This window comes from Sorex araneus, chromosome 8, assembly GCF_027595985.1.
Source record: "Sorex araneus isolate mSorAra2 chromosome 8, mSorAra2.pri, whole genome shotgun sequence".
In the NCBI taxonomy this organism is placed as follows: Eukaryota; Metazoa; Chordata; class Mammalia; order Eulipotyphla; family Soricidae; genus Sorex; species Sorex araneus.
Window position 1 is genome coordinate 46,285,043 of NC_073309.1, and position 26,543 is coordinate 46,311,585.

Here is a 26,543-nt window from a genome sequence, read left to right on the forward strand (position 1 = left end):
GCAACCCATATGGTCTCCTGAGCACTGCCACTAGTAATTCCTGAGTGCGGAGCTAGGAGTAGCCCCTCAGCATCGCTGGGTGTGACCCAAAAAAGCAAACAAAACAAAGACCAGGTGGGTACAGGGACAGAGGAAGAGGTGGGACCCCCTTGAGAGATGGGTAGAAATGGCTTCACCTCACACTCTGGTCCCCAGATGCTGTTACACCTCTTCAGCGATGCCAACTACAACCTGCTGGGCTTCAACGCCTCCTTCCGCTTCTCCCTGTGCCCCGGCGGCTGCCACGGCCACGGGCACTGCCAGCCCACGGGCATGTGTGTATGCGAGCCAGGCTGGGGGGGCCCTGCCTGTGACCAGCAGGAGTGCCAGGCCTACTGTGGCAGCCACGGCACCTGCGCCTCGGTGAGCTGGTTCCTTGGGACCCCGTCTCTGACCTCAGCCCCTACTCTGACCTCCCTGGTCTGACTGGCCAGGCCTGACTATCCCTGCCCTGCTCTACCCTGTCTCACCCTCACCACTCACTGTACCCCTCTCCTTGCTGATCACACCCCCACCTGGTGCTCCTTCTGCACCCCTTTCTTGGGACCTCTCCCCTTTCACCTTGGTCTGTGCCCCACCTCTGATTTGGCACATCCCCTCTCCTCGTGCCAGTCCCACTGCCAGGGCCATCTCCTGCCCAGCCCTGGGCCACCTGGTTTAAGCCAGGTCCATTAGCTTGGTGTTTTGGTCACACCTTGTCCCTGCTGACTTTGACCTTCCCACCCCCAGGCCGACACTGACCGCTACCCATCACTTCCCCACTGCCTTCTTGCTGCCTTTCCTTGTTTTTTTCTCTCTAGATCTTTGTGTGTGTGTGTGTGTGTGTGTGTGTGTGTGTGTGTGTGTGTGTGTGTGTGTGTGTGTGTGTGTGTGTGTGTGTGTTTGGGGTCATCCTGGTGGTGCTCAGGGGATCCTCCGGTGCCGGGGATCAAACCCAGGCCTCTGGTGCCTTCTCCTGTTCGAGGTCTTTCTTTTTCTCTTCTTTTCTCCTTGCTTCCTCTGGTTGGGTCCCTGTGTCCATCTCCTGCCCAGCACCCTCTCTGTTGCCCCCTCCCTCTGCCTCTTGCTTTGTCCCCTCCCTGCTTTCTGCCATGATGTCTCACTCTGGCTCCCGTCACCTTTGTCCCGCCCCCAGCCCTTGGGGCCATGCCACTGTGAGCCTGGCTTCCTGGGACGCGCCTGTGATCTGCACTTGCGGGAGAACCAGGGGGCTGGCTGGTGGCACAACGTGAGTGCCGGGGACCCTGCCTTCTCAGCCCGTGTTGGGGCAGCTGGTGCCTTCCTGTCCCCGCCTGGGCTACTGGCCATCTTTGGAGGTGAGCGCATGTCCAGGGTCTGGGGGCCTGGCCGTGGTGCCAGGGCTGACTGTCCTCCTTCTGCAGGTCAGGACCTCAACCGTGCCCTGGGGGACCTCGTCCTTTACAACTTCTCTGCCAACACCTGGGAGCGCTGGCACCTGAGTCCCGCCCCGGTATGTACCCATTTTTGCCCCCGTCGCCCCCAGCAGGCCCCAGACTCTGTCTGACACACTGTCACACTGTGTTCTGTCTGTCCCGCCCCGTGCCCCCCGCCCCCCCCCCCCCCCCCCCGCCGCCGGTATGGCACAGAACACACTCTTTCCTACTCGCACTTTCTTCCTCTCTTTTTGTTTGATTTCTTGGGGGCCACACCGGGCTCTGTGCTCAGGGATCACTCCTGGTGGTTCTCAGGGGAAACTATGAGAGCCAGCGACTGAACCCAGGTCAGTCATATGCAGGACAAGCGTCTTCACCTCTGTGCTCTCTGCCTGACTCGTCTTCCTGATATTTTTCTTTTCTGATTTTGGGGCCACACCCAGCGATGCTCAGGGCTTACTCCTGGCTCTGCACTCAGGAAACACTCCTGGTGGTGCTCCGGGGACCCTATGGGAAGCCGGAGATCAAACTGGGTTGGCTGTGGGCAAGCAAACATCCTTCCCGCTGGACTATCACTGTCACCCCGTCACTTTGTTTTCTTAATTTTTTGGGGAGGGGGGCACCCAGTGGTGCTTGGGGGCTACTCCCAGCTCACTGTTCCCGGGACCACGAAGTGCTGGGGAACCAGGCTTGGCACCATGCACGCAATCACACTGCATCAGCCCTTTGAGCTTCCTCTCCAGCCCCTCACTTTCTGTTAGATGTGGGGTCTGCATGGGTGACCCTGGGTCTGCAGACCCCCAGCACCCACCAGCTGCCTCCCTACCCCTGTGACCCCCAGACCTGTTCAGTTTTCCCAGCACTGATGGTTTTTATTTCTCTCTCCCCCTCTCTGCGTGTCTTCCATGGTGTTTGTCTCTCTGGGTTCTCGCTACCTCCGAGCAACCCTCTCCCTCCCTCACTCCCTTGCCATTTCTCTTTCTCCTCCTCCACCTGTCCCTTCCTCCCTTCCTCCCTTCCTCCCTTCCTCCTTCCCTCCCTCTCTCCCTCCCTCCCTCCCCCCCTGGTCTGTCTGCCTCCCTCTTCCTGCATTTCCCTGCTCTGGGCTGTCTCTCGGCTCCTCTCTCGGTGTCACGGTCTCCACCGCCCCTTCCTTTTCCTCTGTTCCACCCTATCCGCTTCTCTTTCTTCCCCTGTCTCCTGGTCTCTCCCCCACAGGCTGCCCGTCACTCCCATGTGGCTGTGGCCTGGGACGGCTCCCTGGTGCTGATGGGGGGTGAGCTGGCCGACGGGTCCCTCACCAGTGACGTCTGGGCCTTCAGCCCGCTGGCTGGGGGCCACTGGGAACTCCTGGCACCCCCCACTTCTGGCTCTTCTGGGCCGCCAGGCCTGGCAGGGCACGCGGCGGCCCTGGTGGATGACGTCTGGCTCTACGTGTCTGGGGGCCGCACCCAGCACGACCTCTTCTCCTCTGGCCTCTTCCGTTTCCGCCTCGGCAGTCCCCACAGGGGCTACTGGGAGCAGGTGATTCCGGCGGGTGGGCGGCCTCCCGCCGCCACCGGCCACTCCATGGTGTTCCATGCGCCCTCCCGGGCCCTGCTGGTTCATGGAGGACACAGGCCCTCCACTGCTCGGTGAGTGACCTGCCCCCGCTCCCCGCCCCATACATTTAGTCTTTGTTTTCTGTTTTGTTTTTGGGGCCACAGCTAGAGGTGCTGGGGACTGCCCGCCGCTTTGTGTGTCAGGGTCAGTCCTGGGGGTCCTTGGGGGGGGGACCATGTGATGCTCTTGCACACAAAGCCTGTGCTTAGTCTGGGACACCCTGCCCGGACTTCAGCCTTTAATCTGGGTCCCTGTGCCCTCGTCCAAGCGTCCCTGCGTTCAGCCACTTAGGCATCACTTCTTCTACAGTCTGCCTGCTGCTTAGCCCAGTGCCTTCCCAGCCTTCCTCAGAGAGACACGTGGGGGGAGCCCAGGAGGCAGCTTTCTGGTGCCCAGGAAGGGCAGGCACCCCATTCCCTGTGTTCACCACCCCATGGGATTCCAGGGCTCAGTCAGACTTGGGGTGCTTCTGCTTGTAAGGGGAGAGACACCTAGTCCCCACCAGCCCGGGGCATTGAGTGGACCCAGAGCTCCTCCCCCTCCTGCCCTGAGCCCCTCCTCTGCCTCCCCCCTGCCCCCACCACAGCTTTTCCGTGAGGGTGAACGCCACCGAGCTCTTCCACGTCGACCGGCGGGTGTGGACCACCCTGAAGGGCAGGGAGGGGCTGCAGGGCCCCCGGGAGCGCGCCTTCCACACGGCCAGCGTGCTGGGCAACTACATGGTGGTGTACGGTGAGGAGGCTGCCTGTGCCCCCGTGCCAGCCCCGTGCTCGGGCCTCCCCTGAGCCTGCCAGCCGTGCTCCTCTCCTTTCCCAGGCGGCAACGTGCACACCCATTACCAGGAGGAGAAGTGCTACGAGGACGGCATCTTCTTCTACCACCTTGGCTGCCACCAGTGGGTGTCGGGGGCCGAGCTGGCCCCCCCCGGGACTCCTGAGGGTGAGAGACCCCTTTGCTTCCTGGAGGGGCTCCTGAGGGCCATGGGGAACCTGGACTCTGTTGGGGCCTTGGGGTTTTCTGCCTGAAGGAAGAGCAGGGTGGGGACAGTGGCCCCTTGGGACCTGGCCCAGACACAGCCTTCTCCAGGTCACCTGTAGGAAAATGGCAGGCCAGAGGGCTGGCCCCAGATAACCCTTCACACAGAGAAACCATTACTTAGGGGCTGGGGGTGTAGCCCCGTGGTCAAGCACTGACTCAGGATTCAGTCCCTGGTGCCACAAAGAAAAAACAAAACAAAACACACCTCCACCCCTAACCCCCACTCCCCAGTCAAAAATGATAATTTCATCTCTCTGTGCCTCAGTGTTCTCCTCTGTAATTGGGAACTATGGACTGGGCCGAAGTGGTTGAACATATGCCAGTGTTGGCTCATCACTGGCCCCTCCGCGGCCCCCTGAGTGTGGCTGGGCTGCAGGGGCCGTGGGGAATGGCCCATGGGGGCAGAAAGAAAGCAGAATGGACTGACAGCAGAATGGACTTCATTCCCCAAGTACCGCCTGAGCCAAGTCACTGACCATGACCCCTGGGCCTCCTAAGCACTGTTTGAGACACCCCCCTCAAAAAGAAGGACCCCAAAACTCAGATTCACAAACTGGGCATCTCATTACAGGGGCCTGGAGCCTCTCGGCAGCTCCCTGCCTTGCCAGATAGATTGAGGACAGTGGACATGAGGAAGGAAGGGTCAGCATCTAAGGGTGGGCAGGAGCAGAGGGCCCCCAGGAAATCTGCAGCCATCAGAATTGAAGCCCCCGCATGGCGTCAGAGACCCCCTCTTCCTCCTCTCCCTCCTTTAATTTCCTCCATTAGGTAGACCAGAGCCTCCTTTGCAGTTTGAGTCCCCAGGCCAGGTGGCCTTTGCTGACAGAGCAGATGATCAGAAAGAGGGTGTGGGAGTCACAAGTCACTGACCATAGACCAGCCAGATCTCTTGTTTGTGTGAGGTAGGAATCCAGCTCATCCAGCTGCAGTGGAAAGGAAAATTTCTTGGCTCACTTGAGTGAATGATTTTGGACTTCAGGTCTGGCTGGATCCAGGTGCTTCACAGGATGGCACCAGCCATTTTTTTTTTCTCCAGCTTAACTGGCTCTTCTTTGACCTCTTGCAGGGTTGGGTTTCTTGGTGGTCATCAGCAATCCAGGGAGCATGTCTTTTATTGTTTGAGATTTCCCAAAGAAAAGATCGTCTATCCCCCATGATTTGCTGGAATTGGGGTGCCATCCCTGAGCTAGTCACCAACCCTGAGAAGCCAGTCTGCCACTTGAAGGGACAGTGCAGCACTGTAGGGGCGGCTGGTCATGGAGAAGATGGTGTCTGGGAAAGGAGAGGCTGTCACTAGCTGGGAGGTGAGCAAAGGGGAGAGCCAGGAAACCTGCCTGGAACTCATCCAGGGCAAGAGGAAACTAAAACTCAGAGAAGCTGTAACCCAGGGCTACACAAGTTAGTATGTGATTGGACCAGGTGAGTGGTAGCCCCAGGATTTTGATTCATATATCTGACCCCAAGGATCTGCTTTGGGGCTGGAGCACTTGACTTGCACGCAGCCAACCTGGGGTCAATCCCTGGCATCCCATATGGTCCTACCAGGTGTGATCCCTGAGCACAGAGCCAGGAATAACCCCTGAGCACTTCTGGGGTGATCCTTCAAAAAAGAAAAGATCTGGGGCTGAAGTGATAGCACAGTAGGTAGGCGTTTGCCTTGCACGCGGCCGACCCGGGTTCGAATTCCAGCATCCCATATGGTCCCCTGAGCACCGCCAGGAGTAATTCCTGAGTGCAGAGCCAGGAGTAACCCCTGTGCATCGCCGGGTGTGACCCAAAAAGCAAATAAAAAAAAAAAGAAAAGATCTGCTCTTTCACAAGATGAGTGGGCTTGGGGTGTGTGAGCACTGAGAAGTGAGAGTTGGAGAGGGCGCTGGCACCAAGCAGGCTGGGGGTGGATTGAAGAGAGGACCAGGAGGCGGAGCCGAGGCCCAGGAATCTTGGCAGGTCTTTGAGCTGGGGAGCCTTGTGGGGGGCTGGGTGGCAAGGTGCCGCAGTCTGAGGTGAGGGGCATCTGCACTCTCCTAGGCCGAGCAGCGCCCCCCAGTGGCCGGTACTCACACGTAGCGGCTGTGCTTGGCGGCAGTGTCCTGTTGGTGGCTGGCGGATACAGTGGCCGACCCCGGGGGGACTTGATGGCCTACAAGGTGCCCCCCTTCGTGTTCCAGGCACCTGCCCCAGATGTGAGCATGGGGAAAGCCAAGAGAGGGGGGCTGGCGGGAGGTGGTTCCTATGGCTGTGAGAGCAGGCTGGGCCTCGGGTTTCTGGAGGAGTTGGGGAGACCCCTGGGGCTGGAGGAAGAACCGCTGGTTAAGATGCATTGGGGTCCCCTGAGATAACTGGCAGATGTGGGCGTGGGAGCGGGCGCCAGGTCTGAGGGGCCTCTGTGCGCCCTGTCTCCCCTCAGTACCACTTGGACTATTGCTCCATGTACACGGACCACAGCGTGTGCTCCCGAGACCCAGAGTGCAGCTGGTGTGAAGGGTCTTGCCAAGCCGCCCCACCTCCTGGGACCCCGTCGGGCGCCGTGAGTGACCATCCAGGCACGGGGTGGAGGGTGAGGGTGAGGTACCACCCACAGCATCTCTGTCTGCCATGACCCACTGGGAAGGTAGTTCTCACTCCTGACACCAAACCTGCCCCTTGGGCACCCTGGGGATCCCCGTGACATTCTCACCCTATCCCAAGATCCTCCAGTTCTCCCAAGCCTTGTCACCATCCTTGGCCAAACCCGCTTTCAGTACTCCTATGTCCAAACTCCTTTGGCCGAGCCTTCCTCACCCCCAGCCCTACCATGATCCCTTTAGCCTTTGTCCCCCCCCCCGCCCCCCCGTCTCCCCACAGTGTCCAGCAGCCAGCTGTCTGGGCCTGGGCCGCCTGCTGGGGGACTGTCAGGCCTGCCTGGCCTTCAGCAGTGCCGCTGCTCCTCCTCGGGGCCCTGGTGCCCTGGGCTGGTGTGTGCACAATGAGAGCTGCCTCCCACGGCCCGGTGAGTGGCTTCTGGCGGTGGTGGTGTGGGCAGGGGTGGGCAGGCCGCACCCCCTCTGACCCTACCCTGGCCTCGCAGAGCAAGCTCGCTGCCGCGGGGAGCAGATCTCTGGCACCGTGGGCTGGTGGGGGCCCATGCCCGTCTTCGTCACAGCTCTGGAGGCTTGTGTCACCCAGAGCTTCCTGCCTGGCCTGCACCTGCTCACCTTCCAGCAGCCGCCCAATGCCTCACAGCCCGACAAGGTGGGGCACGGGAAAGGCCCACAGCGGGGAGGGGGTTGACCTTGAGAATCATCATGTTCCAGGGTCAGGTTTTCCCTGTTGACTTCTTTTTTGGGTGGTGGTGGGGGGAGGACCGTACCCGGCGATGCTCAGAGGTTACTCCTGGCTCTGAGCTCAGGGATCACTCCTGGTGGGGCTCGGGGGACCTCATGGGGTGCTGGGATTGTTTGAACCTGGGTCAGTCATGTGCAGGACAAATGCCCTACCTGCTGTACTCTCACTCTGGCCCCACGCTGTCTTTTTCTTAACATATCCTAGCAAATGACCCCTCATTTGCTTCATTTCTTTTCTCCCTTTTTCCTTCCCTTCCTCCCTTTCTTTCTCCCTTCCTTTTTTGGGTTACACTCTGTAGTATCCAGGGCTTACTCCTGGCTCTGTGCTCAGGGATAACTCCTTACAGGTCTTGGGGGACCATATGTGGTTGCAGAGGTTCAAACTCAGGTTAGCTGTGTATAAAGCAAGCATCTTACCTACTGCACTAGCTTTCTGGTCTTCCTTTTCTGTTCACAGCTGTGTAATATTCCTTTCGAGTTTGAACTCCATGGGACAATACTTTAGTCTGTCTCTTGTGGGGTCCCCCCTGCGGGCATCATCCTGTCCCGCAGGGAGGACCTTTCGTGGGGCTAAGGAGGGGACGCAACCGAATGGAGAGACACAGAGCCAGAAGGAGGAGGAGGAGAGAGAGAGAGTTTATTCACAGCAGTTACAATACTTATACCTTTTGGTGGGAGGGGGTGGTATGCATGCTTGGACCCCCACAGGAACAATAGTAAAATGTTGATCAGGCATGGCCGTTGGCTAGTGAGACAAGTGGTGAAATGTGAAATGATAAGATCACAGGAATCCCAAGCAGCCTCCGCTTGACTAGACGATAAGAGCCAAGCTCTGTAAGATGGCTCCCTACAGTCTCTGGTGGAAGAACCCCATTGCTGTACCCAAGGGTGCTGGGTCATGCAGTGCCATGGTTCAAACTCCAGCAAAGACCCGTGCCAACAAAGCCATAGCCCCCGACTGTGCGCGTGTTGAATCTGGACTCTAAGGGTTAGGTTGAAGGCATGGGGCCCAGTGGGGCGGTCCTGGTGCTGAGGAACATTCTGGATCTGGGGGTGACCCCGTCTTGTCTGAAAGGGAGGAGGGAATGCGTCTCCTCTCGGCCCGACTGAGTCTCCGCCTCACCGTCTCCGGCCCATGGAGCAGAGAAGCCCTCCCACAAGCCCCCTTTTCCTGACTGGTGCAGGTCTCGATCGTCCGCAGTACGACCATCACCCTTACGCCCAGCCCCGAGACGGACGTGTCACTGGTGTACCGCGGCTTCATCCACCCGCTGCTGCCAGGGGGCCCTGGTGGGCCGGGGGCGGATGACGTGGCTGTGTGGGCCCGGGCCCAGCGCCTGCATGTCCTGGCCCGCATGGCCCGTGGTCCCGACACAGAGAACATGGTGAGGGGGTCTGTCATGTGATCAGCATGGAGGTCGGGGGAGTGCTGGAGGGATGCCTCCTTCATGGAGAAAGACCTGGGGTCTTCCAGTGTGGATAGATTTGGGAGTGATCCTGAGAAAAGTGCTCACTGTCGAATGACAGTCCCCTGGGGGACTTCAGAGGGCAGTTGGAGTCTAAGCTGCCCTGTGGCCGCCTCGTACCCCGGAGGTGGGTGCTTGGAGGCTTGGAGCTTCTTGGCGGCTTCAGCAGGGACGCAAGGGGTGCGTTGGGTGCTTTGTGCTGAGGCCCTGCCCATCCTTTGTGCCCCAGGAGGAGGTGGGGCGCTGGGTGGCGCAGCAGGAGAAGGAGACGAGGAGGCTGCAGCGGCCCGGCTCCACGCGCCTCTTCCCACTGCCTGGCCGTGGCCACAAGTACGCAGTGGAGATCCAGGGGCAGCTCAATGGCTCCGCAGGCCCTGGGCACAGCGAGCTCACCCTGCTCTGGGACCGCACTGGCGTGCCAGGTGGCAGCGTAAGTCCCCAGGCCCCCGGCTTGGCCCCCTTGCCCCAGCCTTGTGCCCTTGCACTCTGGGGAGCTGAACTCAAGCCTCGGTGACCCCCAGGGCTGACCTGCTGCTCTGTCCTAGGGGACCTGGGGCCGCTCCTGGCAGCTCCGGGCCTGGCAGGGCCTGAGGGTTTGGTGTTCAAGGCCAGGGGTGCTGGGGGAAGAACCCCAGTGCTGTACCCAAGGGTGTTGGATCATGCAGTGCCTGGTTCAAACTCCAGGCTTTGCACCTGCCAGTCCTCCCTCCCCGCTTTCTGCACCATCTCTCAGGCTTCTGAGCCCACGTTCTCACCCCTTCCTGCCCCTGCCCTTCCTCAACATCTGCTCTTCATAGTTGGATTTTTTGTTTGTTTTATTTTGTTTCTTGTTCTGAGACATGCACAGTAGTCCTTCAAGCAATCTATCTGGCCCTGCCATTCTTGCTTTTTTTTTTAAAAAAAAATTGTATTTGAGGCACTGTGCTTTATAAAATAGCTTAGGGCGGGTTCCATGCACACAGCACTCCCAACGCCCCCACATCCTCCACTGGCGTGTTGTGCGCCCCCCACCTCCACTGTTGTTCACGGTCCCTCCCAGACCATCTCTCACCTTTGACCTCGGCTTTTCTGGATCTTCCCCAGTCCCCTTTGACTGCCCGTGTTTCTCAGTCCCAGCTTGTTCTGTGCCTGCCGTGTCCACGGCGGCTCCCAAGCCTAGGGCTTACCTGTCCTCTGCCCCTCGCCCACCGCCAGGAGATCTCCTTCTTCTTCCTGGAGCCCTACCGCTCGTCAGCCTGCGCCTCCTACTCCTCCTGCCTCGGCTGCCTGGCCGACCAGGGCTGCGGCTGGTGCCTGAGCAGCTCCACCTGCCACCTGCGCCAGAGCGGGGCACACTGCGGGGCCGCAGCCGGGGCCGGTGGGGCTCTGCTGGTGCTGGTGCCCACGCTCTGCCCGCTCTGCGAGGAGCATCGCGACTGCCATGCCTGCACCCAGGTAACCACCAGACACTGGGGGTGTGGGGAGGCTGGGGGCAGAGTGGTCCTAGAGCTCACCTGTGGGGGTCCAGCGGAAGCATGGTGATAAGGGGGAAAGCCGGGGTCTGTTGGCCTTTTTTTTTTTTTTTTTTGCTTTTTGCTTTTTGGGTCACACTTGGCGATGCACACGGGTTACTCCTGGCTCTGCACTCAGGAATTACCCCTGGCCGTGCTCAGGGGACCATATGGGATGTTGGGAATCAAACCCAGGTCAGCCACATGCAAGGCAAACGCCCTACCCGCAGTGCTATCGCCCCAGCCCTGTTGGCCTTTCTTGAATTGTTTTGTTTGGGGGCCGTACTCAGGGGTTCTGGGGTGGCTCCCGGCGATACTTGGGGTACCAGAATGGTGTCTGGGCTGGGGCTGGATTAAACCAGGAGTGCCACAGGGCCATCACATGCAGTGCGTGTACACCAGCCCCTGAACTTCGTCCCCCCCAGCCCTGGAGCTGCAGGAGAGAGCCCGGTGGGGCACAGGGGACAGGGCTGGGCAGTGTGTCCCCAGAAGTCAGCACTGTCCCTGTTTGCGGGCCAGAAAATCCCACTCTGCACTTAGCCAGAGGACATTTGTATGTTCAGGCATGCAGAACAAGCACCGTGCTCCTCTGAGCTGTCACCCCATTCGAAGAGCGTTCCAGCTGTGGTCAGCGTGCTCAGCTCTGCCCTCGGGCATTGGGCGCCTTCTTTCCCCCAGAAGTTCATTCCTTGGGGGGGACTCCAGAGTTTCACACTCAGGGACAGAACCCCTTTCTGTGCCCGCCCTCCAGGCCCAATCAATGAGGTTTGGGGGAGGGCCCCTCCCACCTCTGGTTCCTGGTTTGAGTAACTTGGACCTGCTTCTGACCCCACCCAGGGGCCCCCTACCCAGAGAATTGGGTGGGCACTGGGGAGGTGGGGCCCCTGGTTATCATGAACCTAAGCAGGAAGTCCAGAGGGGCAGAGGGTGGGCTTGGAGGGCTGATCCGTGGGGTTGGTGGGTGCATGGTGGGCTCACCCCGGTGCCGGGTGCTCCCCCCTCCACCCCGCCAGGACCCCTTCTGCGAATGGCATCAGAGCACCAGCCGCAAAGGGGATGCCGCATGCAGCCGGCGTGGCCGGGTCCCGGGGGCCCTGAAGAGCCCAGAAGAGTGCCCCCCACTTTGCAGCCAGTGAGCCGGGCCGGCCCAGGGGGCTGAGGGTGGGGTTTCGGGGGGGCTGGTGGGGGTGACCCTGCCTTCCCGCCCGCAGGCGCCGGAGCTGTGATGACTGCCTGGCCAACTCCAGCCAGTGCGCCTGGTGCCAGTCCACGCACACCTGCTTCCTGTTCGCCGCCTACCTGGCACGCTACCCGCACGGCGGCTGCCGAGGCTGGGATGATAGGTGCGGGGCCGTAGGGGTGTGTGTGTGGAGGGGGGGCACTGACCCGACCCTGCCTAGCACTGACTTGCCCCCCTGCCTGGCACCCCGCAGCGTGCACTCAGAGCCCCGGTGCCGCAACTGTGAGCGTTTCCTCACCTGCCACGAATGTCTGGAGAGCCACGAGTGCGGCTGGTGTGGCAACGAGGACAACCCTACTCTGGGCCGGTGAGGGCGGGGACAGGAGGGGGAGATGGGAGGGGTCCTGTGAGGGGGTCGGGATCGGGGGTGGGGTGGGGGGTAGTGAGGCAGGTGGGGGCAGGGGCAGAAGTGCTGAGGGCTCAGGGGTCGCCTCCCACAGCCGCAACTAACAGCCTCTCTGCCCGTCTTCCCCTTCCCCACCTCTGCTGTCTGGCTCCCTCCTGCTCCCGCCTCCCACTGCCCACATCTGCTCCCCGTGTCCTCCACTCCTGTGTCCTGCTCCAATGGCCTCCCCGTCCCCGTGTCCCACTCCCGTGTTCCACTTCTCATGTCCTTCCACTCTTTTTGCTGTCACCCTTTCTCATCTCCTTTGGTTTTCCTGTCTTCCTCTCTGTCTCCGCTCCTCTCGCGTCTCTCGTGTGTCTGTCTTCCCACCCCAGGTGCCTGCAGGGGGACTTTTCAGGACCCCTCGGTGGGGGCAACTGCTCGCTATGGGTAGGGGAGGGCCTGGGGCTGTCGGTGGCCCTCCCTGCCCGCTGGGCATATGCCCGTTGTCCCGACGTGGATGAGTGTCGCCTGGGCCTGGCACGGTGCCATGCGCGGGCGACCTGCCTCAACACGCCCCTGAGCTACGAGTGCCACTGCCAGCGAGGGTACCAGGGCGATGGCGTCACCTACTGCAATCGCACGTGAGCGCGGCCCTGCTTTCCTGAGGGTCACCCCGGGTGGGCCAACCTGTACTGGGGGGTCTTTCGGCAGGGGGACCTTCTTAGTGGGCGGGGGGCTTGACCCCACAGGCTGTGCCTGACTGGCGGGATGGGGTCCCTGCACAGCATGGGCTGCTTCAGGACTGAGCCATGAACACTGGTGTTGCCCTGAGACAGCTGAAAGGGGGTTTCCACAGAGAAGGGGTCACCAGTGGGATGGGGGTTGCCATGGAGATAGGAGCCCAGCTCCCCTCAGCCCTCCCCAGATGGGCCCAAGCTGGTGATGGTGCTTTGGGGGAGAGGTTGCTGACCCCGTCCCCACCCTGACTCTCCCCCAGATGCCTGGACGACTGTGGTCATGGGGTGTGCAGCGGCCCCCCTGACTTCGTCTGTGTGTGTGACCTGGGCTGGACATCAGACCTGCCACCGCCCACACCGGCACCGGGGCCCCCGGCCCCCCGCTGCTCCCGGGACTGTGGCTGCAACCTGCACAGCCACTGCCGCCAGCGAGGACCTGGCTTCTGCGACGAGTGCCAGGGTGAGCGCCCCCAGGGGCCTCAGGGCACTGTTGGGGCTCTGGTTCCTTTGCCCTGGCTGGGTGTCTCCCTGCTCCTGACCCCAGGCTTCGGGGACCCCCCCCCCAACACACACACCTGGGCCTCCTGTGAGGCAGCCTGGAGGGGCCAGGGTGAGTGAGTGGCAGGCTGGGGGGTGTGGGGGCCTCTTCGCACCCTTACCCTGTGTCCTGTTTGCTGGGGCCTTCGCAGATTGGACATGGGGGGACCACTGCGAGCGGTGCCGGCCTGGCAGCTTTGGCAATGCCACGGGCTCAGGTGGCTGCCGGCCCTGCCAATGCAACGGGCACGGGGACCCGAGACTCGGCCACTGCGACAACCTCAGTGGGCGCTGCTTCTGCCAGGACCACACCGAGGGCGCCCACTGCCAGCTCTGCTCTCCTGGCTACTATGGGGACCCCCGGTGAGCTGGGGGCTGGCAGGTGGGGTGAGGTGGGGGACAGCAACTCGGTGACCGCTCTGACATACCTCTCTCTCCCAGGGCTGGTGGCTCCTGTTTCCGGGAGTGTGGGGGTCGCGCCCTTCTCACCAACGTGTCCTCGGTGGCCTTGGGCTCCCGCCGGGTTGGGGGGCTGCTGCCCCCAGGGGGCGGGGCAGCCAGAGCCGGGCCAGGCCTTTCCTACTGTGTGTGGGTCGTCTCAGCCACTGAGGAGCTGCAGCCTTGCACCCCTGGGACCCTCTGCCCCCCACTCACCCTCACCTTCTCGCCAGACAGCAGCACCCCCTGTACGGTGAGCGCGGGAACCCAGAGGCCGGGCCAGGGCTCCCCACCCAGTCTGAACCTCGGACCCTCGTTGGTCTTGTATTTCAGTCCTTTAGACTCCCAGCCCTTTGTTCCTAAGGTGACAGGGTCCACCCCCCTACTTCTGAGATCACCTCTTGCTTCCTCCACTCTGATTCCCTCTTCCCCAGGCCCTCGTCAAACACCCTTTCCCCCGCCCAGGGGTGGGATGTAGACCTCGGGTGCGGGCTCTGAAGGCGGGTTGGGAGCCACGTGTGAGAACGAGGCTCCTAATGAAGGGTGCCTGCCGTGAGCACGGGAGGGAAGTGTGGCCTCTGGGCCTTGGCCCCTTGGCCTCTAGGGTACTCGGTGGCCCCTTCCCCAGCCTCAGCTGGCCTGTCTTCTCGAGCTCCTCCTCCCCCAGAACTGCAGTTGCCTCCTTCCTCATTCTCACCCTCCATCCTGCACCCCTGCAGCTGAGCTACGTGCTGGCCTTTGATGGATTCCCACGCTTCCTGGACACGGGGGTCGTCCAGTCGGATCGGAGCCTCATTGCTGCCTTCTGCGGCCAGCGGCGGGACAGGCCACTCACTGTGCAGGCCCTGTCTGGTACGGGGGCCCGGGGAAGGGCACCTCTGTATCCCCGCGCCCATTCCTAGCTGCCTGCGTGGTTCCAGCACCTCTGCTGCAGCCTCTCTGGGGAACGGTGGCCTGTGCCATCTCTGGGCCTCAGTTTCTACCACGAAGGACAGATGCACTTGTGAGCCAGGCTGCCTTTCTGGAGAGAAGGCCTGGGGGCCTGGCAGCTGGGCTGGGAACTCCTGCCCGAGCATCTCTGTTGGGGGTTGTTATGACAAATACCAGGAGACACTTTCAGTTGGGGGTGGCAGTCACATTTCCTGATGGAGTGATACAGGCCAATCTGCATTCCTGAGTGCACAGGACAGTGGAACCGCATGTAAGCAGGGAGGGAAGTGAGAAACCCACCGTGGTGCGATGCAGATGGGAAAGTCATGGTCACCCATGACTTTTTTTTTTGGGGGGTCACACTCAGCAACGCACAGGGGTCACTCCTGGCTCTACATTCAGGAATTACCCCTGGTGGTGTTCAGGGGACCATATAGGATGCTGGGAATTGAACCTGGGTCGGCCGCGTGCAAGGCAAATGCCCTACCCACTGTGCTATCTCTCCAGCCCTGCCCATGACTGTTTGCGGGCCAGTGTTGGGCTCTGCTTCTGTATTGTAAATCAGAACGAGGAGGAAGGGGGAGAGGAGGAAGAGGGGGAGGAGGAAGAGGGGGAGGAAGAAGACTAAGAGGAGATAGACAAGGAGGAGGAAGATGAGGACGAGGAAGTGGAGGAGGAGGAGACGTGTTTGGTCTCCCCAGAGGGTAGAGTGTGCATTTGCCACCACACTCCTGGTGAGTCCCTCACCCCAGGAATTGGCCACATGTCTGAGATAGATGCTGGGGTGCAGCATTGCCACAAGACCCAGAACCAACTTGCCTTTGGAGGCATGGGTTTGGCCCAAAGGGCTAGAGCTAAAGCTTTGCCTGCGGGAGCCCCAGGCGTGCCTTCCAGTCCCCAGCACAGCACCTGGAGTAACCCCTGAGCACTGCCAGATGTAGTCCCAAATAAACCAAAACAAAAAAAAAAAATAGGGCTAGGGAGAGAGCTCAATGGGTTTCTGCATGCAAGAGCATGGCTTCCACCCCCAGTGCCTCATGGTCTCCCAGCATTGTCGGGAGCAACCCCTGAGCACTGCCGGGTATGGCCCATAAGCCTCAAATCAAAAATAAAGCACTGAAAACAAAAAGTGAGAGGTAGCGCAGTGAGTATGGCACTCGCCTTGCAGGCAGCGAACCCAAGTTTGATCCTTGGCACCACACATGGTTCCCTGAGCTCTGTCAGGAATGGTCCCTGAGTACAGAGCCAGGAGTAAGCCCTGAGCACTGCCAGTGTGCCCAACCCCGTCTCCCACCAAACCAAGATAAAACCATCTCATCTTCTGGGGACAAGGAGCAGTTGAAAGGGAGCCTAACTTCCAAGAAGAGCTGTGTGACACTTTCTTTGCAGAAGTGGAATTTCATTTGAGGTCTGTTGTTTTTTCAGTGCTGGGGGGCGGGGTTCCTGGGGAGCCACTCAGGTGATTTTTGGCCTGGCCTTGCCAAGATGCTCAGGTTCACTGATGCAGTGCTACTTGGGGCTGGTGGGGCTAGTAGTCTCCCGGGTTATGCCCTGGGATGCTTGGGGCCTCATGCATCCCCAGGGATGCGACTTGGAACTGTGTGCGTGCAAGGCATGTGTTCTACCCCCCACTCCCCCCGAGCCTGCTCCCTGGCCTGGGAGTCACATTTTGGTGATTTTTTTTGTTGTTTTAGTTTTGGGGCCACACCTAGTGGTGCTCAGGGGTTACTTGGACCATATGGGATGCCAAGGTCGGCCATGTGTCAGGCCAGCTCCCTACCCACTGTACTATCGCTCCGGCCCATGTTTTGATTTTTATTTGCTTTTACTCAGGGTAGGCCCAGCACATTGCTCGGGAATAGGTCTCAGTGGTGCTTAGGTGACCCTCAGGGCAGCGGGGAACCCAGACCTCCCATGTGCAAAGCATGCGCCTTAGTCCTCTGAGCGTCTCCTGTGATTGAACCTGGGTCAGCAGTGTGCATGGCAAGCGACTTAACCCCTGTCCTGTCTCTGTAGCCCCGGAAGTACATTTTTAAAGGCTCGTTTGGGGGCTGCAGGTAGGGCTGCCAGGAAGATCAGTGGGGAGAGCAGATCTGGTGTGTCCAGCTGGTTGCAGAGCTGTCCAGCAGTGGGGCACAGGAGAGAGCGTTAGCTATCCAGCCAGTGGGATGTGGTGACTGGAGGAGGAAGCGAGGTGACGGGTGGGCACGCCCACTTCTGTGCAACCGTCTTTAAGGCTGGGGTGCAGCCTGGTGTTGTCCTGGACGCCGCATCGCATCCCTAGAGCCCCACGTCTCCCCGCAGGGCTCCTCGTGCTGCACTGGGAGGCCAACGGCTCATCATCTTGGGGCTTCAACGCCTCCGTGGGCTCTGCTCGCTGCGGCTCCGGGGGCCCGGGGAGCTGCCCTGTCCCGCAGGAGTGCGTGCCCCAGGACGGGGCTGAGGGCGCTGGACTGTGCCGCTGTCCCCAGGGCTGGGCCGGCCCCCACTGCCGCATGCCTCTGTGCCCCGAGAACTGCCACGCCCACGATGGGGCAGGGACTTGTAACCAGGTATAAGGGCGGGGCCGTCCAGGGGGTGGGGTTTGGGAGGCCCGAGCCCCTCCCTGAGCCGCCTCCTGCCCCCCCAGAGCCTGGGCGTGTGCATCTGCGCTGAGGGCTTCGGGGGTCCTGACTGTGCCACGAAGTTGGACGGCGGGCAGCTGGTCTGGGAGACCCTCATGGACAGCCGCCTGTCAGCCGTGAGTGGGACCCCTCCCCTCCTGGACCCCCTCCACACCCCACACCCCACTGTCCACTGGGTCACAGCCTCAGCGCAGCTTCTCGTGCCACCCCCCCTGCCCCAGGACACGGCCAGCCGCTTCCTGCACCGCCTGGGACACACCATGGTGGAGGGACCTGAGGCCACTCTGTGGATGTTCGGGGGCCTGGGCCTGCCCCAGGGACTGCTGGGGAACCTGTACAGGTACAGAGCCATAGAGGGAAGGCCCTCTCCGGTGACCCAAGGGGGGCTGAGGTGTTGGTTGTACAGTTCGTTATTGGGCCAGGGAGATAGTACACTGGGTATGGCTCTTAGCTTGCAAGCAGCAGGCCTCGGTTTGATTTCCCGGCACCAACCCCCAGAGCCCCTTCATGAGTGACCACTGAGTACAGAGTCAGCCCCTGAGCACACCCAGCTGTGGCCCTAAAGTGAAAACAAACAAAAGCACAAAAAAGTATTTTCTCACTGTTATGGATTTATGCAGCAATACCTCTACCAGCGGTGAAGAATACCCCAAAGGATGTGGACCCTTGTCACGGAGGCTTATCTCAGGGCCTGGGACACTTATTTGGGTGGGACTATATGGGGTTGGTAGAATGACTGTCACAGATGAGTCACCCTGGCGGGCGCTGGGATATCATAGCGGGTCACTCCAGGGGTGGCTGGGATATCATGGGAGTTCCTCCAATGGGTCCTGAGGTTCCTCAGGCAGTGTGACCCCAGGTGATGCTGGAATACCTCTGGGGATCACCCCAGGGGATGCCTGGGGGACTGGACAGCGAAGTCGCTGTGCATGTCGGCCCCAGGTACTCTGTGAGCGAGCGGCGGTGGACACAGATGCTGGCTGGCGCTGAGGACGGGAGCCCAGGCCCCTCACCCCGCTCCTTCCACGCAGCTGCCTATGTGCCCGCCGGCCGCGGTGCCATGTACCTGCTGGGAGGGCTCACAGCGGCGGGCGTTGCCCGGGACTTCTGGGTCCTCAACCTCACCACCCTGCAGTGGCGGCAGGAGAAGGTAAGTGGCCCAGGGAACCAGGCCTGCTGGCCCCGCCCCCACCCAGCCTGGGCTGGCACCCATTGGCCCACTGGTGTCACGTGACCCTGTGGACGCTCTACTCTGGTTGGTCAAGCTGGGCCACGCCCCCTGTGGGTACAGTCAATTCCTTGGCCACAGCCAGGGAGGGTACAGGATGCTGAGGCCCAAGTAGTTCACACCTGGTTTATAGGAGGCTTCAGGTTCGATCTCTGGTACCTGCCACTCCGTACACAGAGCTGGAGCACGAGGTCGCCCACACGGGGACCCTGGCAGAGCGGGAGGCCCAGGGCTGACCCTTGTGTTGTAAGGGGAGGGTTGGGGGCACCGAGTCTCCTTCCTACCTATTGGGCAGACCCGACCTCATGCCGGTTAACACCCCTCATCCCGCAGGCCCCTCAGACCGTGGAGCTGCCCGCAGTGGCCGGCCACACCCTGACTGCCCGTCGAGGCCTGTCCCTGATCCTGGTGGGGGGCTATTCTCCCGAAAATGGCTTCAACCAGCAGCTGCTCGAGTACCAGCTGGCCAGTGGCACCTGGGTGTCGGGAGCCCAGAGTGGGACACCGCCCACAGGTGGGGCTGGAGGCGGGCCTCCGGGCAGCTGCCACCCTCGGGGATCCTTATGTCTGTTTTCCTCAACCCCCTTCCAGTTCTTAGGGTACCATATCTCCATCACCCCTTCCCAGACTTCCAGATAAGCTGCCCACTCCCAGTCAGTGTCGGGGGTCCTGTCTCCCTGCCCCAGACCCCCTTCACTGAGCCTGTTGCTCTCTTGCGACACGCCTCTCCCCGACCCCACCACACCCCAGTCTCTTGTGTGTCCTTTAGTGCCCACCAGAGGTGCAGTCCTGAGAAGGGGAGCCTGGGAAAGTGGGGAGTGTTCCTGACTATGCCCTGCCTGCCCCCCTCCCCCAGGTCTCTATGGCCATTCTGCAGTCTACCACGAGGCTACCGACTCGCTCTATGTGTTTGGGGGTTTCCGCTTCCACGTGGAGCTGGCGGCCCCATCCCCCGAGCTCTACTCTCTGCACTGCCCGGACCGCACCTGGAGCCTGCTGGCCCCTTCTCAGGGGGCAAAGGTCAGGACCAATGGCCCAGGCAAGATGGGTGGAGTGGCTGGATGGTGGGCCCCCTCCCCTTTCCCCCTGTCCCAGGGATGAATTCACCTCAGGATTTCTGCTCCCTCCACTTTCTAGACCCCCTAAACCGACCTGCGACTCCCCCAGGGAGCCCCTTTTTGAATCCTTAACTTGGAGAAAAGGGTCCTAGATTGGGAGTTTAGAGGCTGGTTCGGCCCCAGTTCTGTGCTCTCTGGATACAGCCCTGGAAGACCCCTTCTGGCATCCTCCAAGGCCCCAGGAGCCAGCACATGGGGATGTGACCCCTGAGTGTGCCAGGTAGAGACCTTGAGACAGTTGCCCTTTGGGACACCTCCTCTCTTTCCTGGCCCCTCCTGGGGCCCAGCCTCTGCCTAGGACACAAGATCAGGGAGAAATGGGGGTCCCTCTCCAACCTTATGGGGTGTGGCGGTGTCTAGGAGTTGGAAGCGAGCGAGGGCTCGTGCAGCTTTGAGGAATGAGGGCGGCAGGAGGGCAGGTTGGGACTGTGCATGAGTCACAGGGTCTTTGAGCTCTTACTGGTCATCCCTGTCCCCCCAGCCCCAGCCTCGGCTTTTCCATGCAGCAGCCCTGCTAGGGGATACCATGGTGGTCCTTGGGGGGCGCTCGGACCCGGATGAGTTCAGCAGTGACGTCCTCCTCTATCAGGTCAACTGCAACTCCTGGCTCCTGCCTGACCTCACACGTGAGTTTCTCCTTATCCCTTACTGTGCCTGGGCTCCCCTGCCCAGAACCCCTGCGGTTCAGTCACAACAGCTATTCCCACCTCATTATCTCAGCCATCTCCTAAGAGACTTTCTTTTAGGAAATTTTATTTTCCATTGTGGGCCAGAGCAATAGTACAGTGGGGAGGACATTTAGCCCGGCTCACTCAGGTTCACTCCCCAGCATCCCATAAGATCCCCTGGACATCACCAGGAGTGATTCCTGAGTGCAGAGTCAGGAGTAACCCCTGAGCATTGCCAGGTATTGCCCCCCAAACAAACAACAACAACAACAAAAATCAGATATCCCTGAACACCACAAGGTATGGCTCAAAATTTAAAACAAAAAAATATCACTGAGCCTGAGCAATATAGTACAGTGAGCAGAGCATTTGACTTGCATGTGGCAGACCAGGGTTCGATCCTTGGCACCCTGTAGGGTCCCCTGAGCCCACCAGGAGTGATACCTGAGTGTAGAACCAGCAGTTGAAAAAAAAAAAAAAACAAGCAAAATCAAAGCAACCAAGTCACTCACCCTCGGAAAGCTGTGAATACTCGTCAGGGTGCTTCCTCCCCATTCTGCAGTCAGCGGCACGGGCAGGGCTGGGCGTTGCCTTGTGCATCTGTTATGCCTTCTCTTTTCCCCTTGATTCTCCCTTATGCTCCCTCTGTCTGCTGTGCCTATTTGTCGGTGCCAGGATTAGGACCTGGGGCCTCACATGTGGCAGACTGGAGCCCAGCCACCCAGCCCCATTCCCAGCCTTGTCTGTTTCTGTCAGTCCCTTCTCCTTTTCTGCCATGATGTATTGAAGAAGGAACATATACCAGGCCCACGGGGTCTGAGCCGTGGGATGGTAAAATAATTTACCCTGGATTATGATGGTGCAGTGGGTAGGCTTTTGCTTTGCACGTATCTGACAAGGGTTCAATTCCTGGCACCCCATATGGTCCCCCAAGCAATGCCAGGAGGAATAGAGCCAGGAGTTACCGTAACCCCTGAGCATCGCCAGGTAGGACTCATAAAGCAAAATAACAATAAAAAATTTACCTGGAGTGGATTGGTTGGGTCAGGGCAAAGGAGTTTATAAAGGAACGTTCACTGGTCAGAGACCCACTTAGCACAGTCTTGGGGTTCTTTGTATGTCTCTGGGCTGTTGTGTTGGGAAGTTTCTGCTCTTGGAGACTGGCTGGTTCTGGGAGGTGGGTGAGCAGAAGATGGGGGGTCCATCCTGGGGCAGGATGGGAGTGAACTCCTGTGTTAAGAGCGAGTCAGGAGATGGGGTGAGATGCTCAGATTCCATCCTCTGTGTAGAATGAGCGAGCCTGTCCCGGGGCAGCTAACTGGGGCCAGTCCTGGGAACTGAGCAACTGAGCGCAGCTGTGGGAATTAAACTCTGTGTGTGTGTGTGTGTGTGTGTGTGTGTGTGTGTGTGTGTGTGTGTGTGTGTGTGTGTGTGTTTGGGCACACCTGGTGGTGCTCAGGGCTGGATACTGGCTCTGTGATCAGGGATCACTCACTCCTGGAGGGGCTTGGGGTACCATATGGGGTGCCGGGGATGGAATCCAGGTTGACCGTGTGCAAGGTAAATGCCTTGTCCTCTCTGTGCAATGGCTCTGGCCCTACACTTGGCATCCTCTGGGGGGTCTTGCTCGACCTGTTGTCTGTTTTGGTTGTTGAACAGTGCCTCTCCTGGGCCTCTGTCCCCGCTCTGTCTCTCCAGTGTCTGGGTCTGCCCTGGTCTGTCCCTCCCTGTCTCTCTGACTCTCTGAACACCCCATCTTTCCCCAGGCCCAGCCTCCGTAGGGCCCCCGATGGAAGAGTCCGTGGCCCATGCTGTGGCAGCAGTGGGGGGCCGTCTGTACATCTCGGGGGGCTTCGGGGGAGTGGCCCTGGGCCGCTTGCTGGCCCTCACCCTACCCCCCGACCCTTGCCGTCTGCTGCCCTCCCCCGAGGTTTGTAACCAGTCTGGGGCCTGCACCTGGTGCCACGGGGCCTGCCTGTCCGGGGACCAGGCCCACAGGTAACCCTGGTGACTGACCACACGGGGTCCTCCAAAGGGGGCGGTGCTGGGAAAATAAGGGATCAACTTAGGCTGGGGTAGGGAACTCCAAGCATACACCCCTGCTTGGGACTGGGGGCATGTCCTTGTGTGCTCTGGGTGATGTGGGGGCTCAACACTGGGCCCTCATCACAGGATGTTTGGGGGGGACAGATGTTAGGGCTGCCCCAGTCCATGTGGGTGGGGAGTCGAGATGGGAAATGGGGCCCGAACTCAGAAAGGCCTGCGGTGGGGGTGCCTCCACTGCACAGCCCCTCCCCAGCTTCTCCCGGCTGGGCACTGTCCCCTGGCACCACGGCACGGGGCTCTTGGGGTGCTGCAAGCAGACTGTTTCCTCAGTCAGTGTATCAGTGTCCCCCAGTGTCCACAGACACCCGAATGGGTCTGTTGGGGGGTGCTCCCCCAGTTCCGGGGGGAGTATATTATAGCGGCAGTGGCACTAGCTGCTTTCGTAGACCCTGGGAAGTCCTGAGGCACGCACTTCAGGGAATTGGGGGCCGGGATTGGCAGGTACCCTCCCCCCTCACCCCGTGATGGGGAACCTCCCAAGGTTTCAGCAGACAGGAATAGCGGGTCAGAGCTGCTGCGTAGGAAGTGCCAGGGGTGTGGGGAGGGAGAGTGCCGGCTGAGGGGGGGCAGGCTGGACCTTCAGAAGCCCTGGGGGCTAGGGGTAGCCGGAGGCAGGATTCTGTGTCTCCGGCACAGGGGACGGTGTGTGGGGGCACAGGTGGGTGCGGGAGAAGCATGCTGGGGAGGCCTGTCATAATCTAGTTTGGGGTCACTAGGGGGAGCCCCTCCGAGATGGCAGAAGGTGGCATGTGTGTGAGCTGCACCTCCCGCCTCTCCAGGCTGGGCTGCGGGGGTCCCCCCTGCTCCCCGATGCCTCGCTCCCCGGAGGAGTGCCGCCGCCTGCGGACCTGCAGCGAGTGCCTGGCCCGCCACCCCCGGACCCTGCAGCCAGGAGATGGAGAGGTGAGTGGGGGCGACCTGGACTGGGGGGCGGGGTCCCGGCAGGGACGGGTTGGGACCCACTGAGCCCGCCACGCATTGCCCCTCCCTAGGCGTCTGCCCCCCGTTGCAAGTGGTGCACCAACTGCCCCGAGGGCGCCTGCATCGGCCGCAATGGCTCCTGCACGTCGGAGAACGACTGTCGCATCAACCAGCGCGAGGTCTTCTGGGCCGGGAACTGCTCCGAGGCAGCATGTGGCGCAGCCGACTGTGGCCACTGCACCCGTGAGGGCAAGTGCATGTGGACGCGGCAGTTCAAGCGCACAGGTGCGCCCAGGGAGGGCCTTGCCCTGGGGGGGGGCGGGCAGCACCCCCGACACCCTCGCTCACCCTGCTGCCCCCCAACCAGGGGAGACTCGCCGCATCCTCTCGGTGCAGCCCACCTACGACTGGACGTGCTTCAGCCACTCGCTGCTGAACGTGTCCCCCATGCCGGTGGAGTCGTCACCCCCCCTGCCCTGCCCCACCCCCTGCCACCTGCTGCCCAACTGCTCTGCCTGCCTGGACTCCAAGGGCGCCGACGGCGGCTGGCAGCACTGTGTGTGGAGCAGCAGCCTCCAGCAGGTACCCTCGCCCCCGTCCACCCCACCCCTCCCCCTCAGTCCTCTGACCCCCCTCGCCTCTTCCCAGGATCCCCGAGCCTGCAGCTCTTTCTCAGGCTCCCTGGCCACTTCCCCACGCCACTTCATCCTCTGGCATCGTTTGGCTCCGTCACCCACGAGCAGACGCACACACGCCTGTGCACACACACTTATCCACGTGCGTGCTGCGGCCGGGGCCAGCCTTGCAGCGCAGGGTGGGGTGGGCAGTCGTGAGGTGCCGGGGATCATATGTGGGTCACTGTGCGTGACTTGCTTGCACCACAGACCTGGAGCTCTCTGCCCAGCCCCATACCTGGATTTCTATAAAACACAACCTGGAGGCGGAACAGCTAGCTGTGCCCCTGAACTGGTTCAAGTCCTGGCACTGTATGTCCCCCGAGATTGCCAAGAGGCCCTTAGAACTGCCAGACCCAGGCCTGGTGGGCTGAGTGTCACTGGGGGAGCCCCTGGGCTTCCTGAGCACCTCTTGGGAGTCACCCTCCCCCCAAAAAACAAACAGCACCATAGAGTTGTGAGAGAACGGGGTGTGGGCTGGCCTTGCATATGGCCGAGCCCCATTGTGTCCCTCCCTGGGTTCTGGTTTTATTTTTTTTAGTTTTTTGGGTCATACCCGGCAATGCTCAGGGGACTTTGCACTCAGGAATCACTCTTGGTGGTGCTCAGGGGACCATGTGAGATGATAGGAATCGAACCCAGGTCAGCCACATGCAAGGCAAATGCCCTACCCACTGTGTTATTGCTCCAGCCCCTGTTTTATTATTATTATTATTATTTGGGTCACACTGGTGATGCACAAGGGTTACTCCTGGCTCTGCGCTCAGGAATTACCCCCGGCAGTGCTCAGGGGACCAAGTGGGATGCTGGGGATCAAACCTGGGTTGACCACGTGCAAGGCAAATGCCCTACCTGCTGTGCTATCGCTCCAGCCCCCCCTTTTTTATGGGGTGAAGGGGGATGCCCAGTTGTACTCAGGGGCTACTCACTCTGTGATCAGGGGTCGCTCTCAGCAGTGCTCGGACACGGGATAGTGTGGTGCCAGGGTCCCCCAGGGGGACGTTATGCTTTGATTCACGCCCAGGTTGGCCAGGCTATTGAGTGGGATTGGGGCTCAGGCAGCCCCTTCTAATCCAGATCACAGCTTGCCCTGCCCTCCCCGCACAGCCGGTCCCAGCTGGTTCCTCTGAGACGTGTCTGAGATGTGGCCCAAGGAGTGCAACTGAGCCTTCAGACCATGTCGTGCCCTGTCTCTGGGTCCCCTGAGCGGCCCCTCAGCTTCCCAGCCTATGGGGCAGATCCTGGTACTCTGTTTTCGCTCAGTGACTGACTTGTAGTCTGTCCCTCTTGTTTCTGCACCAGGGGCCCCTGCTGCAGCCACTGTGCCCCATGCCAGTGTGTGAGGGGACTCCTTACCCCAATACCAGGCATGTGTGGCCCAGGGCAGAAGGTTCACTCTGGGACTACAGTGATTGGGGGGAAGACCAGCCTCCTCCTCCTCCTCCTCCTCCTCTTCTTCTTCTTCCTCCTCCTCCTCTTCCTCTTCTTCCTCCTCCTCTTCTTCCTCTTCCTCCTCCTCCTCTTCCTCCTCCTCCTCCTCTTCCTCTACTTCCTCCTCCTCCTCCTCTTCCTCCTCCTCCTACTCTTCCTCTCCCTCCCTCTCCCCCCTTTCTATGCCTGTGTCTTCCTCCTTCTACCTTTCTTCTTCCTTCTTTCTTCTTCCTTCTCTTTTTTGTGGTTCTTGGGTCACACCCTGTGATGCTCAGGGCTTAACTCCCGGCTCTGCACTCAGGAATTACTCCTGGCAGTGCTTGGGGACCACATGGGATGCTGGGGATCAAGACTTGGTCAGCCCCATGCAAGGCCAACACCCTCCCCACTGTATTCCCTGTCCTTCCTGTCCCTCCTTTCTGTCACCTACTGTCATTCCTTCCTCCTGTTGCCCCAGGCTGGCCTACCGTGTAAGTTACGAGTGCGGGAGGGGAGGCAGGATGCTTCTGCAGAGCCTGCAGGGAGAGTCCCTGAGTCTGCTGCTCCCTGAGAAGAGGGTGTGGTGTGGCAAGAGCCCCACACGTGACCCGTGCTCCTCTGTCACCCACAGTGCCTGAGCCCGTCCTACCTGCCCCTCCGCTGCATGGCGGGGGGCTGCGGGCGGCTGCTCCGGGGCCCCGAGAGCTGCTCCCTGGGCTGTGCCCAGGCAACCCAGTGTGCTGTATGCCTGCGGCGCCCGCACTGCGGCTGGTGTGCCTGGGGTGGCCAGGATGGGGGAGGCCGCTGCCTGGAGGGTGGCCTCAGCGGCCCCCGCGAAGGTGAGGTGGATTTGGGGATGAGTGGAAGGGGTGGTGCCCGGGGGGGGGGGCGGAGTCTGTGGGTGTTGCAGAAGCTCCCCCAGGTGAAACCCTCCATCTGTGTGCCAGGGCTGACGTGTGAGCGTGACGGGGCTTCGTGGGCCTTCCTGTCCTGCCCCCCTGAGGATGAATGTGCTAACGGGCACCACGACTGCAATGAGACGCAAAACTGCCACGACCGGCCCCACGGCTATGAGTGCAGCTGCAAAACGGGCTATACCATGGACAAGTGAGTTTGCGCCCCCTAGCGGCCTGTCCAGGAGTGGGCAGCTCACGGACTTGTGGGGCTGGGTGGGGGTGGGCAGCAGTGGGGGCGTGGTTGAAAGGTACACAGGTGGTGTTCCTCTAAGAAGT

The 26,543-nt window shown here is 60.8% G+C and overlaps 1 protein-coding gene across 2 annotated transcripts in view; it reads left to right on the plus strand.

Annotated features, from left to right (window-relative positions):
• The window catches only part of MEGF8 (multiple EGF like domains 8), a 37,452-nt gene that overhangs the window by 5,552 nt on the left and 5,357 nt on the right, over nucleotides 1–26,543 (plus strand). Inside the window, exons 3-36 of one of the 2 annotated variants that reach the window (XM_055146523.1) lie at nucleotides 196–402; nucleotides 1,175–1,355; nucleotides 1,422–1,510; nucleotides 2,652–3,067; nucleotides 3,622–3,767; nucleotides 3,852–3,974; nucleotides 6,102–6,256; nucleotides 6,481–6,600; nucleotides 6,918–7,062; nucleotides 7,141–7,304; nucleotides 8,581–8,781; nucleotides 9,092–9,292; nucleotides 10,057–10,296; nucleotides 11,366–11,484; nucleotides 11,564–11,695; nucleotides 11,786–11,899; nucleotides 12,313–12,561; nucleotides 12,918–13,117; nucleotides 13,347–13,557; nucleotides 13,636–13,885; nucleotides 14,352–14,484; nucleotides 16,867–17,114; nucleotides 17,192–17,302; nucleotides 17,381–17,526; nucleotides 18,129–18,336; nucleotides 18,748–18,928; nucleotides 19,271–19,434; nucleotides 20,014–20,158; nucleotides 21,967–22,198; nucleotides 23,086–23,209; nucleotides 23,299–23,512; nucleotides 23,595–23,809; nucleotides 25,943–26,150; nucleotides 26,259–26,418. In XM_055146523.1, coding sequence (XP_055002498.1) covers nucleotides 196–402; nucleotides 1,175–1,355; nucleotides 1,422–1,510; nucleotides 2,652–3,067; nucleotides 3,622–3,767; nucleotides 3,852–3,974; nucleotides 6,102–6,256; nucleotides 6,481–6,600; nucleotides 6,918–7,062; nucleotides 7,141–7,304; nucleotides 8,581–8,781; nucleotides 9,092–9,292; nucleotides 10,057–10,296; nucleotides 11,366–11,484; nucleotides 11,564–11,695; nucleotides 11,786–11,899; nucleotides 12,313–12,561; nucleotides 12,918–13,117; nucleotides 13,347–13,557; nucleotides 13,636–13,885; nucleotides 14,352–14,484; nucleotides 16,867–17,114; nucleotides 17,192–17,302; nucleotides 17,381–17,526; nucleotides 18,129–18,336; nucleotides 18,748–18,928; nucleotides 19,271–19,434; nucleotides 20,014–20,158; nucleotides 21,967–22,198; nucleotides 23,086–23,209; nucleotides 23,299–23,512; nucleotides 23,595–23,809; nucleotides 25,943–26,150; nucleotides 26,259–26,418 — 6,152 coding nt within the window. The remainder of the gene's footprint in view (nucleotides 1–195; nucleotides 403–1,174; nucleotides 1,356–1,421; nucleotides 1,511–2,651; nucleotides 3,068–3,621; nucleotides 3,768–3,851; nucleotides 3,975–6,101; nucleotides 6,257–6,480; nucleotides 6,601–6,917; nucleotides 7,063–7,140; nucleotides 7,305–8,580; nucleotides 8,782–9,091; nucleotides 9,293–10,056; nucleotides 10,297–11,365; nucleotides 11,485–11,563; nucleotides 11,696–11,785; nucleotides 11,900–12,312; nucleotides 12,562–12,917; nucleotides 13,118–13,346; nucleotides 13,558–13,635; nucleotides 13,886–14,351; nucleotides 14,485–16,866; nucleotides 17,115–17,191; nucleotides 17,303–17,380; nucleotides 17,527–18,128; nucleotides 18,337–18,747; nucleotides 18,929–19,270; nucleotides 19,435–20,013; nucleotides 20,159–21,966; nucleotides 22,199–23,085; nucleotides 23,210–23,298; nucleotides 23,513–23,594; nucleotides 23,810–25,942; nucleotides 26,151–26,258; nucleotides 26,419–26,543) is intronic. The other variant, XM_055146524.1, reaches the window with a different exon arrangement.